This window comes from Dama dama, chromosome 21, assembly GCF_033118175.1.
Source record: "Dama dama isolate Ldn47 chromosome 21, ASM3311817v1, whole genome shotgun sequence".
NCBI lineage: Eukaryota > Metazoa > Chordata > Mammalia > Artiodactyla > Cervidae > Dama > Dama dama.
This window is the reverse complement of record NC_083701.1, coordinates 64,468,376-64,487,525: the sequence shown is the minus strand read 5'-3', so window position 1 is coordinate 64,487,525 and position 19,150 is coordinate 64,468,376. Positions and strand designations below refer to the sequence as shown.

The following is a 19,150-nucleotide window of genomic DNA, read 5'->3' as shown; positions in this document are numbered from 1 at the left end:
GTGTGATGCCGGCTCTGCATACCTGCTTGTAGTAGCAAATACAGAAATATAGAAAGGAACTTCCTGGTTTGTAATATATTTCACACTTGTAGTCACTTGTCCATGCTTCTCCTATACTGGACCATAGATTCTTATGCTTTCAGTCTCTCCCCATCCTCTACTGGTTTAGTCCCTCTTCTCCCTTTTTGCGCTTCTCATGACAGAATCTCACTCTGTACTTAACTGTCTGTTGTACTGTGAGCTCCATGTGGGAAGGCCTTTTGTCATACTCATTTTTGTATCTCTGTTACCTGTCTAGCTCAAGTTCTAGTACTTAATAAGATGAAATTCCTGTAACTCCATTGTTGAGATGTATCTATTATTAATGTATTCCTTAATCTCTTCCTTATATAAATTTGGGATCATGGTGCACAGACAGTTTTGTCTGCCTTTTTTTTCCTATGAGCATTTTCCCAGATCATTACATATTTTTCTAAAAGATAGACTTTTTAAAAGTCTTGATGAAGATGTATCATAGTTCCTCCCCTCTAAACAAAAATAATAGAATTCATGTGGAAAAATAAGAATAGTGAAGAAAATAAGAGAAATGCAGGCAGATTTGTTTTTCTAGATGTTAAAATGCATACAGAGTTACATTTTGTATTCCACTATCCCAGGAATAGATGAATGGAACAGAAATTCCAGAAACAGACTGAAGTATATAAGAATTTATTATTTGGGAAAAGTAGCATTTGGCATTATTTGGGCAAAAGTCAGAGTTTGTTTTTTGGTTTTGGGGTTTTTTCCCCCAGTTAAGAATAATGTTAGGATGACTTGCTAACCATTTAGAAATAAAGTCTAACTTCTGTTATCTTGACAGTAAGTAGTCATGGGTGTATACATGGATGTGTATGAAAGTCTAGGTTAAAATTTTTTTCTTAAATTCTATCACCCTGTCCACAAAAAGATTGTTCTTGAGGATAGGGTGATAGAAACCCTAAAAACGACTCACATATTTGGAAAGATGTAAGTAGCATTGAATAATCTGAAAAAAATGTAAGGTACAGGTTAAGTATTTTTAAAAAGAGGAGAAGAGGAAGAGGTTAAATATTCTGCATGATTTGGTGAACTTGAAGAACCTAATCTTGAAAAGTTCATAAGGAGGGGAAGAGCGTGATTTTGGCACTTCTGTTAAAGACTCATTTTGTACCGTGGGGGGAAGAATCAGAAAACAAAAAAAAATGACCAAGTCCTTCTTATAGTTAGATATACACAATGAAAAGAAAGCAAATTCAGGAGACAAAGTTCCTTTAATAATAAAGGAAGTAGGAAGAATGGAATAAATGGTTAATTAATAAGTTTTCTGGAGTTTCTTAGTCATTCCATCTAGTCATGTAATAGGCCCAGCAGAAGTTGGGGAAAGGCTTTTACCATCATGTTACTGGGTTTTTTCCTAGCTATTAAAATGTGGTTGGGAGGAAGAAGAGTAATAGTTTAAAATTACAGCTTAGTTCAACATAAAGAATTTGGGGTTTTGCATTTGGTTTTTGGCAGAAGTGACAGATAACCTGATTCACACTGTTAAATTTTAGATGGTCTGTCTTCTGCTGATCCCAGTTCTGATTGGAATGCACCAGCAGAAGAGTGGGGGAACTGGGTAGATGAAGAAAGAGCCTCACTTCTGAAGTCCCAGGAACCAATTCCTGATGATCAAAAAGTGAGTAAAAGGATTGGTGGGTATGTTTATTTCTCTGTGCATCCAACTGTATTGGAATTATTAAGGGTTACATTCTGTATTATAAATGTATCCAGGGGTAGAACTGCTTCAGAGAGGCATTCTAATCACACTAGCTTCAATCATCTTAGGGTCGCATGCCTTCTCTCTATTACTATTTCTTCTTTCCACAGATTACTGGGGATTCTATGTGGAAAGCATTACTATATATTGATAAGAAAACAAATGCACAATTCCTGTCCTCTTACTAGAATTATTTATCAGCCTAACAACTCTTGGTGTGTTTAGATACAAGCAGATTGGATCTCAGTAAAAAATTGAGGAAAGTTTCATAGCAAGATAAGACTGAGAACATTATGAAAAACGAGCCAAGGAAAGTAACATGTTTGATGGGGAGGAATAATACACCTGTGGAATCGACTGGTGGTAGGATCAGTGGTTTACATGTCAGTCTTCCCCTTCTAGGCTTCATTCCTTAAGGAAAGGGACTGTGAAGTCTCTGTTTTTGTAGCTCTAGCAACATGTTTGGCATTTGGTAAATAGATGAAACGAATGATATAGATTGCCACAGTTTTATGGAATTCTGTAAGTAATGAGAACCTACGGACAGTCTTTAAACCAGGGATAAAAAATAAAATAAACCAGGGATAACCTGGTCATTGCTGGGGTTAGAAAAATTAGGCTAGATATTGCAGAAAATTGAGAAGACTGATTTTGGAGCCTATTTTGTACTATTTGGATTACATAAATCAGGGCAGGAGATAATGAACTAAGTTGATAGCTTTGAAAAAGAATGGAAGTGATATTTACAAGAGACACTAAGCTACTGATTGAACTTTTCTGCTGGTTAGTTTTTCTATTAAAAAAAAAAGTCAAAGAGAAGATAATAGGGCCATTATTATTCAACAATGATTAATTACATCTGCTGTGGCTCAGATATTGTGCTAGTAGAGAAACAAAGTACAATTACTGCCTTCAAGGAGCCTACATTCCAGGCAGGGAGGAGAGGAAAGAGACCAGCACTCTGGAAGATAAAGGTCATGTTATAATGTATTAGGAATTATGAAAGCACTTTGGAGTTTTAGCAAAGGCATCCCAGAGGTAAGAGCATAATGGGGTCAGAGCAAAGAGGGGTCAGAAATGAGACTGGAAAGGAAAGAAGAGGGAAGATTCTACAAGCCTTTGAATATCATGCAAAAAACCTTGGATTTTGTCCTATAAATAATGGGAGAATCTTAAAGTGGTTTGTTTTGTTTTTGTGAGATTTTTTTGTTTGTTTTTGTGGGGGTGTTTTTGTTTTGGGGGGGGGTTTTTTTGCCACTTTGGTAATCCCTATAGATAAAGGAATGGAGGCGTATAAGAATAAAGGCAGGAATACCAGTTTAAACATTGTTTTAGTAGACCTGTACAGCAGTGGTAAGAATAGTATACAGAGTAGGGGAGGGGTTTGAAAAATAAATTGAAGCAAAATCAACAGAACATGTGGTTAGAATTGATTGGAGAAAGAATCATCAAAAATGACTTCCAGGGACTTCCCTGATGGCCCGGTGGCTAAGACTCCATGCTCCCAATGCCGAGGGTCCCAGGTTCAATCCCTGTCAGGGAACTAGATCCCACATGCCACAACTAAAGATCCTATGAGCTGCAACTAAATAAATAAATAAGTACTAAATAAATATAGAAATATTTAAAAAAAAAAAAAATGACTTCCAGAACGCTTAGGTAACTGGGATGGTGAAAGTGGTATTCCCAACAGAGAAAACAAAAACTGAGGGGAAAGGTGGTTGGTTCAGTTTGGGATGTGTTAGATGCGGGGTGTTTTGTAGATTGGCCTAAGAAAAGTTGTGGTACACGGGCTTAGTTGTTCAGTGCCATGTGGGATCATCCCAGACCAAGGATCAAACCCATGTTCCCTGCATTATGAGGTGGATTCTTAACCAGTGGACCACCAGGGAGGCCGATAATGTCAATTTTTTCATGAGTTAAAAGATGTTAATTTCAGCCTTTTTCCCATGAGCAAAAATAATGTTCTACCATGAGGAATCACATTTCTCTTATGGATGGATTATAAATTGGCTGAAAAGCAGACGGACTGGAGTCCTTGTGACCTGAATATCCTTCAGAGGATGCATCTTTTCATATGATATTTTCATCATTATGAGCCTGTGGTTAAAACCTCTGTGGAAGTTTCTCCACAGCTAGGAACCGACTTGGACTGAACGTCTCTTAACCAAGATTCTAATTTGCTATTTTTGTCATGCACAGTATTATTTTTAATGACATTCCTTCTCACATTTTTTTAAATTAAGGCTTTTGTTTTGAGCTAATTTTAGAGTCACTTAAAAGAAATAATACAGAGAAAAAACACCTGTACCCTTTACCCAGGGGCCCCCAGTGATAACATCTTGCAGAACTTTAGGACAATTATCACAACCTTGGTTGTGACCTTGACACTAATACAGTCAAGACAAAGAACATTTCTAGGGCTTCCCTGGTGGCTCAGTGGTGAGGAATCCACCTGCCAATGCAGGAGACAGGGGTTGCATCCCTGGTCTGGGAGGATCCCACATGCTGCGGAACAAGACAGCCTGAGAACTACAGCAACTGAAGCCTACATACTGCGACTCAAGAGTAGCCCCCGCCCGTCACAACTAGAGAGAAGCCCACACAGCAAAGAAGACCCAGCAGAGCCCCCAAAATAAATATAAATAAAAATTTTTTAAAGATGCAGAACCTTTCCAGTCACTTTGTGAAATACCTGTTTATATCTTTTGCATGTTTTTCAACTGGATTGTCTGTTTACTGTTGAATTTTGAGTGTTCTTCGTATAATATGGATACAAGTCCTTTGTTGGATATATGATTTACAGATACTTTCTCTTCCTCTGTACCTTGTCGTTGTCTTAACAGAGTCAAATTCAATTTTAATGCAAATAGCTCTGTGTTTAAATAAAATGAATGACCTATGAAATGAACTTTTAAAAACCAATGTTTGCACAGCTCTAATTGATCATGTAGTGAATAATGAAAGATGTAAGAAAAAGGGGTTTATCATAAACAAATAGAAGAGTGAAGAAGAGTTTTGTTATTTTTTGTGTGACTTAAGATCAGTTTTATTATTACTAATTGTAGAATTTGGGAGAAAAAGACTAAACCTAATAAATTATTTCCTAAATTATGAATAAAGAAAACTTCATTGATTCATTTCAGTACTTTTCCTTTAACATCAGGTTTCAGATGATGATAAAGAAAAGGGAGAGGGAGCTCTTCCAACCGGAAAATCTAAAAAGAAAAAAAAGAAAAAGAAGAAGCAAGGTGAAGATAATGCTCTTGCACAGGTAAAATATCAAAACAACAGACATCCTTCATTAAGCACCTACTACTGACTTATGAAAGGATCATTTGCAGATGCTAAGAAAATGTAGAGATATAAAGACAGGATGTGAGATATCAGATTTACTTAGTGTTTGAAAAGTCATAGAATGTTTTAAAGGTTTTATATATCATGCTGTAATAAAAAGATTATTGCTCTAAAGAAAATCATATCAAAGATGTAAACCAAAAGCAACTAACTAAAATTCTAAATTAGTGCACTTGGGTTTATATTATAGTGAAATGAAACAGAGGTTATGGTATTTCATACTCAGAAATTCTTTGAGCAGTGGAATTTAGCAGATTAGAAATTTTTTTCCCCCATTTTTATTTATTTTTTTTTTTTTTACTTTACAACATTGTATTGGTTTTGCCATACATTGACTTGAATCCGCCATGGGTGTACATGTGTAAAAATATGGAATGCTTCACGAATTTGCATGTCATCCTTGCACAGGGGCCATGCTAATCTTCTCTGTATCGTTCTAATTTTAGTATATGTGCTGCCGAAGCGAGCACCAGATGAGAATTTTAATACAGTTATAAAAACCATGTGCATAACAAGGGATATCTTGCACTTAACTCTGAGTTTGCTGGCTGTTGCACTTGGTATCCTTTCCTGATATTTTTGGCTTTTAACAGAAACTTTTCCTTTTCTTTTGTCTTTTCCTATCTGGGAAAATATTTCTAGATTTTAATATAGATGAAAACAAAGATTAATTTCAGGTGTACTAGATGACTAGAAATATGCATGACTTTGTTTTTGAAAGCATTATCACTGTTACATTGCAGCTTATGAAAATCTTGTTTCTCACCTGTAACTTTGTGGCTAATTGTTTTCATTCCTTTAAATGTAGGAGATAGCCAAAATATTTAGAGAACAGGCTACATAATAATTTTCCTACTTAATTAAATTGTGAAAGTTCCTTTGGTGGTGCTCTTTTTCTTATTATTATTACTGCACTGGGTCTTGGTTGCTTCGCACAGACTAATGGGGCAGTTGGGGGTGGCTCTTCGTCGTGCTACGCAGCTTCTCACTGTGGCGGCTTCTTGTAGGGCACACGCTCTGGGTGCAAGGGCTCAGTAGTTGTGGCACATGGGCTTAGTTGCTCCGTGGTGTGTGGAAACTTCCCGGACCAGGGATTGAACCCGTGTCCCCTTTATTGGCAGATGGATTCTTATCCACTGTACCACCAGGGAAGTCCAGTTTTTTTCAATACAGTGAATAAGTATAAGTATATAATCACTTAAATTCACTTAAATATATTTAAGTGTATTTAATTCACTTATATACAGTGAATGAGTCGATCTGTATTCATATCTCAGTTCTGCCATTTACTATTCTTTTGTTGTTGTATTTTGCACAAGTTGCTTAACTGCATAGGTTGCTTTTGAGAATTAAATGAGATCTGTGAAGTTCTGTAAAGTACATAGCACATGGTAGCCTATGCATAAGTGATTACATTTTGGATTTTTTTTCTTTCTTACCATTTACAATGATGTCATATTTAACATATTCTTATTCATAACTTCTTTCACATACCTAAGCATATAATGTATTTTTGAAAGTCTATAAAGACCTAACAGTGGAAATGTTTAAACTTGGAAAGGACCTTAGAATCTACACAAATTTTATTTTTCAGTTGAGAAAACTAGTTTGAGGAAATCAAAAATTTGTCCTTGATATTTTATGACATGCCTATTTTATGGCAAGCTTGTTTTATCTAGAAAATGCACTTGTGTATATATATTTCATGCCTTGAAGAAGTCATTAAGTGAAATACTATTTCTAAAGTCTCAAAGTATCAACTAATTCACTGTGTAATTTTTTCTAAAAGGAAAAAGTACTAGTTTTTTGTTTGGTTTAGTAAATTAAATGATTCCCATTTGAGGTTGTGAGTGTGTTGTTTTTTAGTTTACAGAAGATTTAAATCCCTGAAGAAAACAGGAATGATGAACATACCAGAGATTTTTAAATAATAATAAATAATTTTTGAATAATAATTATTTGAATAATCTTTGAATAATTATTTTTATGCTCTTTTAAGCTATTTGGGCAGTTTCTGAAATAAAATTATCTTCTTGAGAAATATCTTCTGGACATTGGCATTCCACACCAAGTATGTTTTAATTCATAGAATTCTTTATACCATCTGATGCACTGCTTTTCTCTGCAGGACACAGAGGAATTAGAAACAGACGTTAGAGAAGAGCTCCCAGTGAATGCCTCTAAAGTCCGTCCAAAGCAGGACAAAGCTTTTTCTCTGAAGACCATGAGCACTAGTGATCCAGCTGATGCACTAATCAAAAATAGCCAGGTAACGTTTTGCTCTCCAAGAAATAAAATTTTGATGACTGGAGAATTGTATTAATACTAATATTTTATTGAAACACCGTGGTAAACATTTTTAATATACCAGATTGCCCTCATAGCAACCCCAAAAGAAAAGGTATGAATGAGGTTAGAGAAGTTGAATAAGTTGGCCCAAGTCCCACAACTGTCAGAAGCAAAGCTAGAGAAAGCCACTAGACTGTTTCTTTTTCTTGTTAAATATCTAGGTATACAAGGGACATAGACAGATGGCTTACAGAAAATGTGAGTAGTTGCACTTTTCCAAAAGCATGCACATAATATATTATGACTATGGTCCAATCTCTAAAATATAGCATTTTTTTTATGTAGTGACAATATCTTGAAATGTGTGCCATCTGTGGAAAATTTTGATATGTCAGAAGGGACCATTTTATAAAAGGTCTAGACCAGTGACACAAAGCCCATAGCGCTTTAAAAGTGATTTCTAATTTGGTAAGTTGTATCGTTTAGAAATATATGAAATATTAATAACTATGAAATTGTGCATGGTTCTCATTCAAAACATGTATTGAGACTCTCCCACACTATTTAAAGTTCTGGAGATATATCAGAGAACAAAGCAGGGGAAAAAAATCCCCTGCTTTTATGGCGCTTACATATTTAATGAAACAGCTTTAATATTAAGACCACAAAGGGTCATGTGACATTTTGATAAGTCATTTTCAGAAGTCACCTTGTAAAGGGTATTTGAGTCCTTCTGTGATATAATATAGAGAAGTGAGAGGATGGAGGGTGGGAAGAGATTTAAAAATGAGTACTAAAACTTTGGAATAAACACAAGGAGCATTAATAAAACTGAAGCAAGCGTTGTAAATACAGCTTCAGATACCTGAAATGGAAGGAGCCCTAGTAGTTACCTAAGCACGCACATCTTCCTCTTTGTTTCCTTTCTCCTTTTGCTTTTTTGCATTCATGGAGTCTGGAAGAACAAGGGGCAAGAGAAGTATGACTTACCCTTGTTTCTATATTCAAAATCATCATCACAGGTAGAGCTTAAGGGTGAGATGATCTCTGCCTCATCTCTTCCAGCCTCACTCCGCAAGTCCTTTACCTGTCCTGAACATGCATTAACAGTTCAGCCTCATTCCAGCAGATCAGTTAGTTGACCACTCTGCTCCCAGGTTGGAGAGGAGAAGTAAGACTCAAGTTTGGCCCTAAGCTTTATAATTTCACTACCAGACTCAATGAAACTCTGAAGATTTGGACCTGAGTTTTACTAGTTGCTTTAATAGATTAGGACTAGTAGCTATAGTCTGCTTTATCTGAGGCCATGTTTTTCCTTGGGGAGAAAACTGAAGCTGCTGCTGCTTGAGATATCCCTACCTCATGAAAAGGAGGAAAGGAGATGTCACTTCTGGTAGTTCAGAAATTTACTATTTTTGCCTTTACAAGAAAAGGTTTTGAAGAGGTGAGAGTTTGTGGGAAATGGACGGAACCATTGAATACCAGTACATGAAAAAGTCCTGTTATTTGTAATGAAAAAGACAAATGTAAAAGTTAATGAAAATTGAATTATTCGCTCCTCTTTGAGATTCAGTAGACATCTTGTAATTTTACACATTTAATCATTTTTATCTCAACCTTTATTTGTGGATATTGTAGGTAAAGATTTATTTGGTTATATGTCACTAGAGGGCAGGCATGAGTTGTAGTGCTTCTGCTGGTAAATGATTTATTCACCATCTTTGTATTCCAGCTGAGCAGCCTCTTGTTATTACTATGACATTTGATTTTTTTTTATGAAAACCTAAGATAATTTTATTTCAAAATAGCCTATCAAGACTCTTCCACCTGCTATTTCTACCGAGCCATCTGTTATTTTATCAAAAAATGATTCTGACAAAAGCTCTTCCCAAGTGCCACCGATGCTACAAGAAACAGATAAATCCAAGTCAAATGCTAAGCAAAACAGCGTGCCTCCTTCACAGAGTGAGTCATCCTCGTTTTGGTTCTTTTGGGGTTCTCTGTACTGTTCATAGGTGTCACTGTCTCAGAAGTCTAAAGGATCGCTCAGTTCAGTCCAGTCACTCAGTCCTGTGACTCTGTGCGACCCCATGAGAGGATTACTGGAGCAGACCTTTGCTCCTTTGCAAAGCCTGGATTCCTTGGAACCTTGCAGAGCTCAGTGGTGAGGACCAGGCAGCTGAAGTCACTTCAGGCCAGAGTCGGTGGCTAAGGACATACACGGGGAGCCCTTGGTACCTGCCCCTGCTCTACGGGCCCCTCGCTTTTTCTGTGCACAAGTTCTTAAAACTGTGCCCCCTTCCGCCCCTTTTTCTGCCTTCAGCTACCTTTAGTGTCCAGTTTATCCACTTTCACTCTTATTACTTAGATTGAGTCTTGTAAGTGATGGTTCTTCTAGGTCAAAATGATGAACATCCATATGGTTAAACCAAATAATACATTGGAATTGAGGAAAAGAGGAAGGCAACCAGAGAATAACCTAAAAACCTTTAACTAGAACTTGAAAATGTGAACATAAAATCTGAGGCGTTATTAGTGGATTTCAAAGCATGGTTTTAGTGATATTGCTTTTATACTTTTGAAACAGAACAGTATTTACTATCCTCCTGATGTCTCTTTCTCTCTCCCTTTCTCTCTCTCTTTTTCCCTTTTAGCCAAGTCTGAAACTAGTTGGGAATCTCCCAAACAAATAAAAAAGAAGAAAAAAGCCAGACGGGAAACGTGAATTTTTTTCTTCCTGAATTGGACATGTGTTTGCAAACACTGTCTTGAAGATTATGCTGTTTATGCAATAATTTGTGAACATGTACAGAGTTTTATATAAATTTAAACCAGTTTTTAAAACAAAACTGTGAACACAACCACCGTAAAAATGGAATCAAAGGAAAGTTAATTTATGAAATTAAGAGGTCAGCAGAACATACTACAGTGCTGGAAGACACTTGGGGAAGGTCAATCTAACAAGAACGATCTTAAGATTCTCATCCTGGTTTTACAGCAGTGCCCTGTTTACAACAGATTGTGCCCTATCTCATCTGCAGCTAAAGAATAAAGGATTCTGATTAGAGAGAAGGCTGCCTACAAATTAGTAGGCAGCTTCTTGGATCTTATGCACGGAACTTAAACCATTTGAATCTGTTTTATGCTTAAATCAAAGTGCTTTGATCAAATGCATAATCTGCCATATCTTTACATATTTGTTGGTAGCAATTTGTATTAAAGAAATCACAAGTGCAAATAAAAAGTCATTTATTATTTAACTAAACTGTCATGGTTTAGTTTACAATTTTTAAAATGTTCTTAAAACATTCAAAATGCTGTTGACACTTGTATGGCTTATGAAGTTATTTTTGATAGTCTTACTTTACTTGAACTGTTCAAACTACAGTATATTTTAAGTTAAGAAAGGTAAACTCTATGTATTTGTTTTATACTTTTAAGGTTGAGACTCAAAAATAATGCTCTTGTGTATGATTTGAAAACTTTCAGGCAAAATCCAACTTATATTTTTTTCCTTTCCCTAGCAATTACTTTTTTCCAGCATCAATTCTTCTTCGTTACTAATGCTTTTTTGACTTTACAAGTGAAATCTTTCACAAACTAGTTATACAGACAGAACTTTGAGTACATGATGGAGAATGAAAAACTAGAGTCAGACAGCTTTAATTGACATTGTCAAGACCTCCAGTTATCAGGAATACATTTTTTTACTGCCTTAACCTGTAGTGCGTAGAATATGCATCAATTTCTTGAAGGGGATTCGTGTTTTTATAAGAATTTTCATGTAATTATTGCAATCGTGATCAAATAAGGAACGTTTCCTGCTTGAAACTGTATTGATTTAAATGACGTGTGAGACGTTTCACCATTTTCAGGCACTGTGTAATTCTATTGTAATAAACTGGCAGGTATCTTTGTAACTATAAATAGTGCATGCTCAGCCATGTACACTGTAAATAGCCTTTACCAAACGTGTTTGACAAGGACCATAATTAACATCACTTAGTGAATTGTGATAAAGAAAAAAAGCCATGACTTATTTGATGTGATTGGCTTAATTGTTTTTCTGTGGCGCCAAGAATGAAACTGTTTAACAGCTGTAACCAATGGTACTGATCTATCCATCCAATTTTGTCTCTTCTATTTGATTGTGGTTTGATAGTATTGCATTGTTACACCGGAAAGCTAAAGAAACAAAATGGTTTTAGTTTTGCTGAAGACTGGCCTTATTAATGGACAGCTTTCCTAACAAGCGATTATTAACTTTTATCAGGTGTTAACATCTGTTTCAGGAACACGGCAATATGTTTACATGTCAGAAGTTTTGTTTAATTCTATGATATTTCTAAATTGATTTGTTTAAATAAATTCAGCAAATGGATAGCATTGTTTTTATTTGCTTCAGTATCGGGGTAAATAAGCTAAAGTGCCAGGAGTGAATTTCTTGAAATGACTGTATTAGCTTTGTATAGCTGCTTCCTAAAGAGATCCAAGGATTCAATTCCTGCGTTGCAGCACTTTGTAAAGGTATCAGCAAAGGATAATTGAATAGGAAGTCTGTGTAATTTTAGAATGTGCCAAAAGATCTATGCTCAAAAAATTTAATTGAACTCTCTCAACTCTACCTCACCATTTCTTTATCTTAGAATTATGTTGGCTATGTCGAATGTCGAACGTTATATTTCTCCAGCTTAGTATCTCTCATTGAACCACCGATGCTGGGTGTTACAAACACCTTCTTTTAGGGGAGATGGGTGCAGAGACAGAGAAGTGCCCTTCTAAATTTGGGTGGATCCGAGATGGAAATACCCATCCCTTCTCTCTGGCTCAAGAACTAGGGCATGGCTTTTATATTTCAAGAGATGGCAGCTATGAGTGTTAAAATTACTATCAGTTCATTCTCTTACACATGCATGAGGTGCAGACTGTTGCACAGTTAAAATATCATTCATTGTTCATCGCTCTTCACTTGTTCCATAAATGTTTATGACATGAAAGCAGTTTCTGGCATCTGAACCAGAGGAATTGTTTTCCAGCATCAACTCAAAAGACTAAAATCCAGGGAGGGGGGAAGAGAGGAGAATTGTCCTTTGGAGGCTTGGATTAGACGCTCCCCCAGCCACTAGTAGGGAGATAAATGACCCCATTAAAACTTATCAGGCCTGAAGGGGATCCTTGTTCTGATTAACAAACAAAGCCTCCTAAATAAAACTTGCCTTCATCCTGACCTTTCTCCGCAGACTTAGTGAAAACCCTTCCCGTCCTGGAGCAGGGAGTAATGGGTTAGGGCTTCCCCAGACTGGAATCCTACCTCTCTGTACCCTACATTGAGCAAAACAAAAGTTGAGAGAGTCCAAAAAACAAGTATTGAAATAAAATGTCATTAATGTAATTGACCGTGTTTCCTTTGTGCATGCATTTTATTGGATGGGGAGTGGGAATAAGTCATCTGAATCTAATGGTATTATTTCATAGACTAATCCAGTTTGTACTTGGGTTAAAGATACTGAAGGGCAATATTTAACTACAGAGTTTAGTTTTTCTTAAAAACAATCCTCTATTAATATAGTGTGAAATGTCTTTCAAATTTTAGAATTTAGGCTTAAGATGTCTAATAGATGTCTTAAGACTTTCCTATAAACTCATTGCACAAACTGGAATTACCTTCCAACAGACTTAGGGAATGCAAATATGTTATTTGTAAAATGCATTGAGTATTGTAAATAAAACAAGCCATTTTTGTTTTGTTTAAATTGCTTGTTACAGTTCTCTTACTGGAGGGGACTTCGCATCCTAAGCTAGTCTAAAAGGCTTCTTGATGTTAATGTTTCTAAACTCTAGGTTCTATATGTTTCAAATGTTCCTGATGCTCTGAAACCACAGGTGCACTTCGAGGTTTTAACCACTGGAAAAGGCAGAAGTGTTTAGAGTGAAGCATCTCTTGAGCTGTCCCTGTTTGTGACGCAGCATTGTCTGTGGGAAACAGCTTCCATCATCTTGGCAGTAGATGTAACTCACCAGGGGCAGTGTATCACTCGTATCAACCCTTTTAAGGAAATTAGACTCAAATTTGGCATCATTATTTTAGAAGTTTGTTTCTCTTTCATGTCCGTCTGAGAAAGCAGTCCAGAGCTGCCCTGACCCTTGGCGGGGCCAGGCGCCCAGGGTCCATCCTCCCGTGCTGCTCTCCCGCCTTCTCAGCATGCAGCATCCGTGTCACGACTGCAGACAGCTGCACCAGTTAGAAACCCCCTCTCAGCCTTTCTGCCCGCTTCTCTGAAGAGCTCTTCTTAGCGAGTTATTCACACCACACAGGCTTATCCACGCAGTCACCTGATCCTGCTAGCTTCAAAGGGGCATGGGAAATATTAAGTCTCTATCCTGGGCTCTCACGGGCCAAATTAACATTCAGGTTTCATGACAGAGGAAGCAGCGGAGAGCGGGCTATCAGGAACAGGGTTGACATACATTGTGTATATTATGCAGCCAAGCATCACTTTCAAGGTCAGGTTAGCTTTTCCCATTGAGCAGAAATTTAAAATCCCTTGGATGCTAACTTAAATGTAATAGATTCTGAAAAATTTCTGCCACTCAGTGCTTTAAATTCTAGAGACCTAGAGGCTTGAAGAAACTTACTAGCCTGCTATCACATGTTGACTGCAAGTATAGATTATAACAGTTTTCAGGGAAGTTACCCTGGTGTATAATCTTTTAAAAATTAAAAGGCATTATTACTACTCAAAATACTTTAATAAAAGATTTCTAATCCTAGCATCAAGACAGGTATATGAGGTGCTTGTAAAATGTTTGCTACCTACCTAATAATTAACAATACTGAGGTTCATGAACAGGCTAATCTGAAGAAAAATTTAAGCAGATTCAAGGTCATCCCCATGATAATGGCATTCTTATTTGTATGTGTGCTTTCCTTTTTTATTTATTGTATCAAAGCCTTCAAAATGAATATATGTAACATGTACATAAATTATAAAGCATAATAAAAAGAACACCTCTGAAACCACCATTCTGCTTAAGATATAGAACGTTACCAGTAGGGGGTGTTGGGGGTGAGCTGGATCTTTGGTAACAGGATCAAGCAGCGGGGGTGGGGGGTGTTGGAGGGGGACTGCAGAGGCATGGACGAAAATAGCTGCTCTCATATACCCAGGGTTGGCACAGGTCCTTTTCGGTGCCAGAACTGACTAGGGGTCCCAGGTAACACACATCACCAGGTCTCGGAAGGCTGCCTTGACAGCCTCACTGGTGCATGAACATCTGGTGGGAAATCGTTGGGATGAATATGCAAAGGTACACAGTGAATCAACGTGGGCAAAGAGTGCCCTCGGAGTTGTGCGATGCACACTTTACATGGCAGCCTTTCCACAAGGAAGGATAGCGAGGCTCTTTGCTAGAAGGTGCTCCCCCAGGATCAGAAGAGCCGTGTGTGTCCTGCTTAGGGCAAGGGCATCTTGTGAAGTGTGCCAGGGGCTACAGACTTGCTGACAAACACCACAGGGCTTTGTGGGCAGATCAACCAGAGCTCTGAGCTCCTTAAGACACTAGAATTATGAATAATTTCTTTTCTAAACTGTCTTCCATAATTTTAAAATACATTGCTGGGAATAGTTGGAGCTGTTCCCACTTCTCATCAAAACTGAAGTGACCACGATAATGAACAATGGCGGAAAACCTGTCTTAGCACTGAAACTAGGAAAGGGGCATCTGATGCCAGAAACTGGGAGGCATCTGTGTTATTAGCAGTCAAACTCCAGAAAATTTTCAAAAGAATTAAACAGATGCAATAGCAGGAAATCTAACCATTTAATCCCAAAGCAGAAAAAGTGCATGATCATGACAGTTAAGCTGAAGAAGTGTTAAATCTAACAGCTATTCCAAAATTAAATTTCAAAAACTTAAAGTAGGTGAAATACTTATGTCAGATTCATTAAAGTCAAACCAAGGCAGGTTTACTCACTCGCTAGTCAACATTGTCTTACGTATTAGCAGTTAAGAAAAATTTAAAATTGGTACAACATCAAAGAAGAAAGAAATCATTTTTTCCTGATTGCATACCTAGAAAACCCCAGAGGTTGTAATAAAAAGCTTATGCGCACTAGAAAGAGGATACATTAAAGTGGCTGATAAACAAAAACAGAATATTCTATACTAGAGTAAGCACCTACAAAAGGAAATGGAAAACAAAAAAATTACATAACCACTAAAGCTACCAAATATTTAAATGTGGACAATCTTTTGTCCACAATTTGTTTTAAGTTTTTATTGAATTTGTTAGCGATATTGCTTGTTTCATGTTTTGGTTTTGGCCATAAGGCACATGAGAACTTAGCTTCCTGACCAGGGATTGAACCTGCTGCACCCCCTCCGTTTGAAGGCAGCAGTCTTAACCACTAGACTCCCTTTTATTTATTTTTTGGCTTCACCCTGTGCTTGCAGGACCTTAGTTCTCTGAGCATACTCAGGCCTTGGCAATGAGAGTACTAAGTCCTAACCACTGGACTGCCAGGGAATTTCCATAACTACCATATCTAAAATTAAATGTTTCAAAAAAGATACAAGGCCAAATGAAAACTGTAGTCTTTTCCAAGGTCAGAATAACAATCTAACAAATGAAAAACTGTCCTTATCTGGAAAGCAAAAATATCAATATTTCCCAAATATTTAAGTTAAATTCAACTCCAGTTAGACTGCAACAGATTTTTAAGTACCTCAAAGACTGTGAAAACAATGTGAAAAAGAATGAAGTGAGAAAAAGTAGTGGGCGGTTACAGGAGAGGGCCAGGGGACCCTGCTCATGAATACCAGTTATGAGAATAAACTTTAAAATGCCTTGCATCCATCAGGGTTCTTAGCTGTCCCAGAGCCGCCTCTGGCTAGTTTACGCTGAAAAAGAATCTGGAAGCACAAGAGATGTAGATTCCCTTACCACCAGGAATAACACCTGGCCTCTTCCAAGGGCTGCTCGAACAAAAACAGCCCACCCACCAGCTCCTCTGAGATGCTCAGGACTGACTCCTGACTCCACAGGGGCTGCTTCTACGCCGCTGGAGGCCACGCCACATGTGTCCGCAACTGGGTTCTGCCCAGGCCTCCTCTTCCCTCCCTCCTCTCATAGAGCTGGGCAGAGGCGAGTTCCCATCCGTGTGTGTCAATCAGCAAGGGATACTGGAGAATGAACTTGGGCAATGTGAGGAACTCCAGACGTGCGAATGTTCAAAATTTATTGAGCACTACACCAATGCAATTTAGTAAGTTGTCAGTAAGAGGATAGGTCGGAAGAACAGGATGGGGAATCCAGAAATACATTCCTATTATTCATGGGAATTTTGTTTACAGTTTAGGTGGTGGTTTAGTTTCAGTGGTAAAAGGTTGATTTCTTTAATAGGTAGCACAGCAGAACAAAGAAAATAATACTGGATCTCATCATGCCTTATACATGAAGATAAACCCCAGTTGGATATAAGACCGAAAAAAAAATTTTTTTAACCTTAAATGACAATATAGGAAACTACATGTATAACTCAGGAGTGGAGGAGATACTCTTTTTTTTTTTTTTTTTCCTTTCTCTTATAAAGGAAATTTTTTTTCCAGTTTCGTTAGGAGAAATAATTAAGATATATCGCTTTATATGAGAAGATGTTCTTAACCAAGAACTGGAAACCTAAAAACTATGAAAGAGAAGATACACATATTCAACTGCACACAATTTTTTTAAAACCTTCAAAATGCTTTATTTTGAAATAATTACAGACTCACAGGAAGTTGCAAAAATAGTCCAGAGCAGTCCTGTGTCCCCTCACCCAATTCCCCCCCAGTTGCAATCTCTTACAAAAATATGGAACTAGGGGAAAAAAAAAGAACTATGGAGCAGAGAAATGCAAACAAGGACCAGGTGGCAGGAAATCAAGAATCTCTGTAAACAGCAGGAGGACTTGGGCAAACAAAGAAAAGCAGGAACCCCCAGACTGACAGGAAATCACACATTTTGGGTGATAAGGTTCCCAGAAGCAGACAAAGAAAGGTGGGGAAAGACGGAATCTAACCGCTTGCTCATTATGCTCTCATTACAATAAAATTAGCCTTGCAAATAAGAAGTATCCATTTTGCACTGATTCCATGACACTTCTGATCTAAGCTAAATAAGGGCAAAAATCCGTCAGGAGAAACCGAGCGAGGCCCCGTGGGGCTCTCAGGCACGGAGGCTGTTTTTTTCCCCCATTTCTGGTAGGCAAGACTCCAGCCCCCATGACCTTCCCTGAATTCCAAAGGGCAGATTCCAACAGTTGTTAATTATGGGAGGGGCAGCCAAGAAACCACCAGAAGCAAGAGTAAAAGAAGCTCAGCAAGACTTCCCTGGTGGTTCAGATGGTCAAGAATCTGCCTGCGATGCGGGAGACCTGGGTTCGATCCCTGGGTTGGGAAGATCCTCTGGAGAAGACAATGGCAACCCACTCCAGTATTCTGGCCTGGAGAGTCCCATGGACAGAGAAGCCTGGCAGGCTACAGTCCATGGGGTCACAAACAGTCGGGCACGACTGCGTGACTAATACACAGAAGTTCATCGAGATTAGGAGACGGGGACTCCCCTGGTGGGCCAGTGGTTCGGGAGGACTCTGCCCTCCCAACACAGGGGCATGGGTTCGGTCTTTGGGAAGTTCTGTATGCTGCTGCTTCTCGTTGACTCACTAAGTCGTGTCTGACTCTTCTGTGACCCCAAGGACTGTAGCCCACCCGACTACTTTCTCCACATATGGTGCTTAGCACAGCAACCCACCCCCACCCCCACCTCAAAAAAATATTAGGAGACCAACCACTTGAGATTAAGGGAGTGCAATCCTGCACCTTTGAACCATTGTGATAAAACCTGTCACCAAACTTCCCTGGGTTGGGACACATCATTTTTTGAGGCAGGAGTCTATGGTGTCTGCCTTAGCCTGGCAACGAAAATAGAGCTATCCTTTCCTACTTCACCCAAAACTCTGTCTCTAAGATTTGACTTGGCACCAGTGTACAGAGAGGCTGAGCTTTCCACATCACTCCCCTTGGGAAGATGGAACCGGGATGAAAATCAGGGAATATCGCCCCCAAACCCCTCGTTTCCCAGTGAATATTCCACTTCATTAGTATGCTCCTCATCACCGGTTTTCCAAAGAAACCCAGGGCAGCAGCTCCTCACCTCTCTGCCTGCGCTCCCTCTGATAGACTATTCTTGCTTTCATAGAGTCTCACTTTACTTTCTTAACCTCCCTGCTTCATCTCCGAATTCTTTCCAAGACAAGGCAAGAATCTTAAATTCACCAAGAACCGTACGACACCCAAAACAGTAAATAGATCCTGTTGGTGCGATCAACAGATTTTGTTCAGATTTTACCCGCTTTTCCTTCAGTATGTATATTTGTGTAGTTTATGCAATTTTAATGCATGTGGATTCATGTAATCACCACCATGATCCCAATACAGAACAGTTCCTGACCACAAAGGAACTCCCTTGTGCTTCCTATTGTCAGGGGAAACACACTCACTGAAATCGCCCTCCCTGGCCAGGCACCATGGTAACCATTTGTGTGAGTTATTTTACAACAGGAGGTCCTGGTAAGGAACACAGAACTAATAAGCCACCACCAACCCAAATCACTGCAGATGGTGACTGCAGCCATGAAATTAAAAGATGCTTACTCCTTAGAAGGAAAGTTATGACCAACCTAGACA

The 19,150-nt window shown here is 38.3% G+C and overlaps 1 protein-coding gene and 1 non-coding gene across 9 annotated transcripts in view; one reads left to right on the top strand and one right to left on the bottom strand.

Annotated features, from left to right (window-relative positions):
* Positions 1-13,176, top strand: part of MTDH (metadherin) — a 57,163-nt gene extending 43,987 nt beyond the window's left edge. For all 8 annotated transcript variants that reach the window (XM_061123708.1, XM_061123710.1, XM_061123703.1 and 5 more), the window contains 5 exons: positions 1,572-1,696; positions 4,944-5,051; positions 7,263-7,403; positions 9,232-9,388; positions 10,078-13,176. In XM_061123708.1, coding sequence (XP_060979691.1) covers positions 1,572-1,696; positions 4,944-5,051; positions 7,263-7,403; positions 9,232-9,388; positions 10,078-10,148 — 602 coding nt within the window. In that variant the 3' untranslated portion in view covers positions 10,149-13,176. The remainder of the gene's footprint in view (positions 1-1,571; positions 1,697-4,943; positions 5,052-7,262; positions 7,404-9,231; positions 9,389-10,077) is intronic.
* On the bottom strand, positions 5,498-5,604 carry LOC133042951 (U6 spliceosomal RNA). Its single transcript, XR_009689645.1, has one exon. It is a non-coding gene; the product is annotated as a U6 spliceosomal RNA (small nuclear RNA).
* Positions 13,177-19,150: the final 5,974 nt, after the last annotated feature.